The sequence below is a fragment of the Phalaenopsis equestris genome, unplaced genomic scaffold (assembly GCF_001263595.1).
Source record: "Phalaenopsis equestris unplaced genomic scaffold, ASM126359v1 Scaffold000002, whole genome shotgun sequence".
NCBI classification, from domain to species: domain Eukaryota; kingdom Viridiplantae; phylum Streptophyta; class Magnoliopsida; order Asparagales; family Orchidaceae; genus Phalaenopsis; species Phalaenopsis equestris.
In genome coordinates, this window is record NW_018164444.1 from 69,738,138 (window position 1) to 69,743,291 (window position 5,154).

At 35.5% G+C, this 5,154-nt stretch overlaps 1 protein-coding gene across 2 annotated transcripts in view; it reads left to right on the forward strand.

The window, feature by feature from the left end:
• The window catches only part of LOC110023747 (beta-catenin-like protein 1), a 31,759-nt gene extending 26,825 nt beyond the window's left edge, over window positions 1–4,934 (forward strand). The window contains exons 8-9 of one of the 2 annotated variants that reach the window (XR_002293941.1): window positions 1,548–1,748; window positions 4,852–4,934. Coding sequence is in view for 1 of the 2 variants with exons in the window: in XM_020723310.1 (XP_020578969.1) it covers window positions 1,548–1,646 (99 nt within the window). In the remaining variant the exon portion in view is untranslated. Of the gene's footprint in view, window positions 1–1,547; window positions 1,784–4,851 lie in introns of those variants that run through there. The other variant, XM_020723310.1, reaches the window with a different exon arrangement.
• Window positions 4,935–5,154: the final 220 nt, after the last annotated feature.

Consider the following 5,154-nt stretch of genomic DNA (forward strand, 5'->3'; position numbering starts at 1 on the left):
GGTGCGCGCAGGAGTGCGAATTGTGCAGAAGGTCAACCTAAAGCTCGGAAAGGTCCTATAGGAATCCATTTTGGGTTTCCTCATGTCGGTTTCATCCTTCTAAGTGTTAGAAGTCGATACCGCACACGCGAAACCTCCAAAAGAGGACGAAAATAGGTCGAACTAAAACGAGGCGGGCACCACTTCTAAGGCTCTAAGATAGTCGCAGGAAGACCCCTAAGGCTAGATCCTAACTCCTGCTTGGAATACTAGACCTCACGAAAATTGAGGTCAACATCTATCAGTAGATTTTGCTTAATTTTTTTACTTATTATATTCAGCAATGTTTGTTTTAGATCTTTGAAAATAAAATCTGAATTCATGAATGGTATTAAGACAAAATCTAGTGGTGGTTTGATGCTGGTGTTTTTTTGTTTGGGAAGATAGTGCGTATGGGTGGGAGTTGAATCCATCTCCATCTATTTTGTTAGATGGGCACACTATAACCAATCAAATGCTCATTGATTGTTTTAATTGTGACAATCTAGCTAACAGAACAGCCATTGCTGATTAAAATTGCTGCTTTTTTTATTCTATCTACTGTGCGTTCCAAGACATAGCGCGCCAAAGAGTTCCCTACAGCTTTTTGTAGATATTCCTTATACTGATTATTTTTTGTTTGTTGGAAAATGATGCTGCAATGTTTGTTTTAGATCTTTGAAAATAAAATCTGAATTCATGAATGGTATTAAGACAAAATCTAGTGGTGGTTTGATGGTGGTGTTTTTTTTTTTGTTTGGGAAGATAGTGCGTATGGGTGAGAGTTGAATCCATCTCCATCTATTTTGTTAGATGGGCACACTATAACCAATCAAATGCTCATTGATTGTTTTAATTGTGACAATCTAGCTAACAGAACAGCCATTGCTGATTAAAATTGCTGCTTTTTTTATTCTATCTACTGTGCGTTCCAAGACATAGCGCGCCAAAGAGTTCCCTACAGCTTTTTGTAGATATTCCTTATACTGATTATTTTTTGTTTGTTGGAAAATGATGCTGTGCTCTTTACCAATCCAAGCAGCATTTGAACAATTTATCATCATCTGTCATTAGCTTAATCCCATTCATTTAGAACCTGTTTTATGAGTACGATGTACTTCAGCAAATATGCTATTTTTTTTTGTTTTATCGTTTTTTTCTTAATTAATTCTATGGAAGATTTACATGGTACATACATACCACTTAATTCCTATGTATTTACATATCTAACATGTAAACTTTATTTTTTACGTGCATGCTGTCTTACCTTTACATGCATTTCATTCTTTAAAAGTTAAAATGATGATATTTTTGATGTGATATGAATTATTTAAGTGGTATAAATGTAGAAAGTAAATTTTAGATGTTATATATGTAAATAAATAGGAATTGGATGGTATATTTGGAAATTCCCCAATTCTATTCATCAAAACTAATGCTGTGACTCATTTTGCGTGTTGAAAATGGATTCCACCATGAACTTCATAATGCAAAGTTTTGGGTCTCATCATCAACCATTTATGTTGCAGGAGTATCATGAAAACATTGGTGATATGGATGGGCCTGAAAATAAGGAACGTGCACAGGGGAGAATCCAAAGATTCATCGCTGCACTATCAGATCAATAAAATTTTAAATGCCCCTTGCGGCTGCATATATATATGTTATTATGGACAAAATGATTGGTTCCCTACCGAGTGAAGGCCCATGTAACCTTGTTGAACATTAAGGTAATTTAAAATTCTCATAAGTAGACATTCACACATCTGATCCCTAATATCTGAAATTTGAATATTTCGGTTTTTTATATATATTTTTATTTTTTATCTTTATTTTTATTTTTTTTGTTAGTCTTTGTATAGTATCAATGTAAGGTTCAAAGTCTTATGTCAGTTTGCACCGGTCGTCCTATTTATAACACAATTTGAGTGATGTTCAAATTATTGAGACGACTCACTTTTGTGTGGTAAATTGTAAAAAATCCCTTGGTTTTATTCGGTTGTTTTTTTTTTAGTTTAGAAAAAAGAGGGTTCAAGTAATATATTTGTAACGTGGATTTGTTAGCCATTCTAGTCATCATGTTAATGGGCAAGTCACTCATTACTAGTTGTTGTCTTTAACGTCGAAGAATATGACCAAATCTTGTAAAACTTTACATGGGAGCTCCCTCTTTTGTAATTCTGTGGAACTAGTGAACCAGCCAGGATCCCGCGTTCCCCGTTGGAGTTCTCGAACAGGAACTACGAATTTTCGTGATCGCTGGAATTGATTTCGGCTTAGGACGGCCTCCGTTCTCACTTCAATCAAACTTTTTCTTTTTTTGTTTTTTTTCCTATTTCTCATTTTTTTAATAGGTTTTATTCTATTATGAGACTATTTATAAGTTTGTTTTTCTATTTTTAGGAAACTTTTGATTATTTTTATTTGTGTTGGGATATTTTATTCCTTGTTTTTTGTTCTCTGGAGTGTTGCATTCTCATCCTCTTGCAGGTGGTACATTTGTATCTTGCTCAGGACCCCCCACCATCCACACCCGCCATTTTACCATCTACCCACTGTTCTCAGCAAGCCAGCCGTCAGACTTAGTATTATCTGCTGCTTATAGTAGAAACCTGTTGTTTCCATTGTCTTGCCACCATGTCTGATTTTAGCCAACATCCTTCCTCCCGCCTTCTTTACCCATTCTACAACTTACCTACATTTTTTTATTTTTTCACACCATCTAGTTGCCCTAGAACCGTGTTATTTGGTATCATGCCTAGACAAACTCCAATTTTTTAACTATTTGTTTTTCCTACACTTAAACAAAGAATTCATACAACCTAACTTAACACCCCCACCAAAAATTTTTTTCCTCACATTATCCACTTAGACTTGGCCCTAATCTTAAACCTTAAAGCACAATTTTCTTTCTGTAAAAACTTTTATAGGAAGAAAAGATGTTATGCTGCCAGTGAGAAACCTGCAACAGGGTGTTCATGAGATTACTATGGAAGACATGTAAAGAGAAATCTCCCAATTGTTATAGAGGTTTGTCGCCTTTGAGAGGAAAATTCTGTGAGACCACCCATATTCACAATAGTGATTCTCCATATCACGAGGGCGAAGTGAATCTTCTCCATTGAAAAGTAACCATTGACGAAGAATCAATACCTTGACGATTTGGCATGAAATATCAGAAGAGAAACAAATATTTTGAAGGGTGGATTTATCGGATGTTGACGATCACATGGATCCAGACAAGTTTGTCGAGTGACTCTAAGTAGTGGAATAAATTTTTTACTACAAAGATTTTCCCTACGACAGGAGAGTTAAACTGGCAGTCATCAAGCTTAAAAAGAACATTTTCTTGTGGGAGAATTTGAAATTTATTCGACAGTGGGAAAGGAAGAATAAGATCAAAGCCTAGTTTAAGATGAAAAGGTAGGTGCATTGTAAATACCTTCCCCATATTACCGATATTATTTGTTCATAAAACTTCACCGGTGTCAAAGAGAATTTTCTATACACACAGCTAAATTTGATCAACTCATGCTGAAATGTAGATTCCACACATATAATAACTAGATATCTTGTAGTACTAGGGCCGTCTGTTAATAATGTGATATTGCTACAACTGTTTTGGTTCTTAATCAATTTATAGACCATAGCTTTGAACGTCATCAGGTAATCGCCATATCTTATAGGCAGAGTTCAATCCTAGGATTGGGGAGCAAGAGTATGTTTAGTAGAGCATTCAAGCTAATCCTGTTTGAGGAGAAACCAATCTAGGGTGGAGAAAAGCTGGAGTCTGCCAACACTTGTAGATCTATCCCAATGAAGAAGTGCTGCCATAATTTTGAGCACATTATATTATATTGCTCAAACAGGAGAATGATATCTTTTACTGAGATGAAGAGAATGCAATGTAAATGTCAAAAAGGAGTATTAATTTGCAGCTGACGAGGGAAAGATACTAATGATTCAAGTTGAGCTCATAAGAAAGGTTTTAATAGGATTTAAAATAATTTATCCTATAAAAGCTATTAAGTCCAAGGAGTCGATACAAATGTCCTGACTAACAATTTAGCTTAGGGGGGATTATCACGGAGAGAGATTCAACATGTCATAAATCCCATTCCAATTTTTTTATGTTGTTGAACCAACTTTCCTATTGGATGCAACCATCCGTTACAACACTAGATGGTTAGAGGCTTTCCTAGATGCGATTTCAACTTTGATTGTGTCAAATAAGGATGCTTATTTATTATATCTTGATAGACTTCGGTAGAACGTATGCTTTTTAGAGTTGCATGAAATGAATGCGAGTATAGATTTTGCAGTGGGACTGCCCAAGACACAACAAGTCGATGTATTTGTCATGGTGGTGGTAGACCGATTCCGAAAGCTTCCTAGAAGAAGATGAAACTCCTTCGACCCAGAGAGAATGACATGGGAGCTCCCACTTTCGTAATTTCGTGGAACAGCCAGGATCCTGTGATTCTGGCCGAAGTTCCTAAACTGGAATTGCAAATTCCCGTGATCATATGAATGGATTTTGGCTTAGGATGCCTCCCTTTTGCAATGCTGCCGGATATTTTTTCTTTTTGGATTTTTTTCCAATTCTTTTATTTTTAAATAGGTTATTTTCTATTATGAGATTATTTATATGTTTGTTTTTCTGTTTTGAGGAGACATTTGATAATTGTTATTGTGTTGGGAGATTTTATTCTGTGTTTTATTTTTTCTGAATGCTGTTTTTTTTTTTCTTAAATGGTGTATTGGTATCTTGCCCTGCGCGCTGTTTTCAACATGGCAGCCATCAGGCTCATTGTTATCTGTTGTTTACACCAGGAAATCTGCTATTTTCCACTGTCCTGCAGTCATATATGTCAGATTTCAGCCAACATTCTTCCTTCCATTTCCTTACCCATCATACAATTTACCTTCCACTTGTTTTCGCTCTTTCACACCTACGAGCTTTAGAATGGTGTTAACTTCACTGAGATTTTTGTGGATCTCTAATTCTTTCAGCAGCTTTTATATTCTAGTGATGGATAATTTTAGTCTTTATATTTGTTTTGATAGTTGGGGGCTTCCATGCCATTTAAAGTGGGAAAGTCCCATCATTTGCTAATTTTTTTTTAATAAACTGAT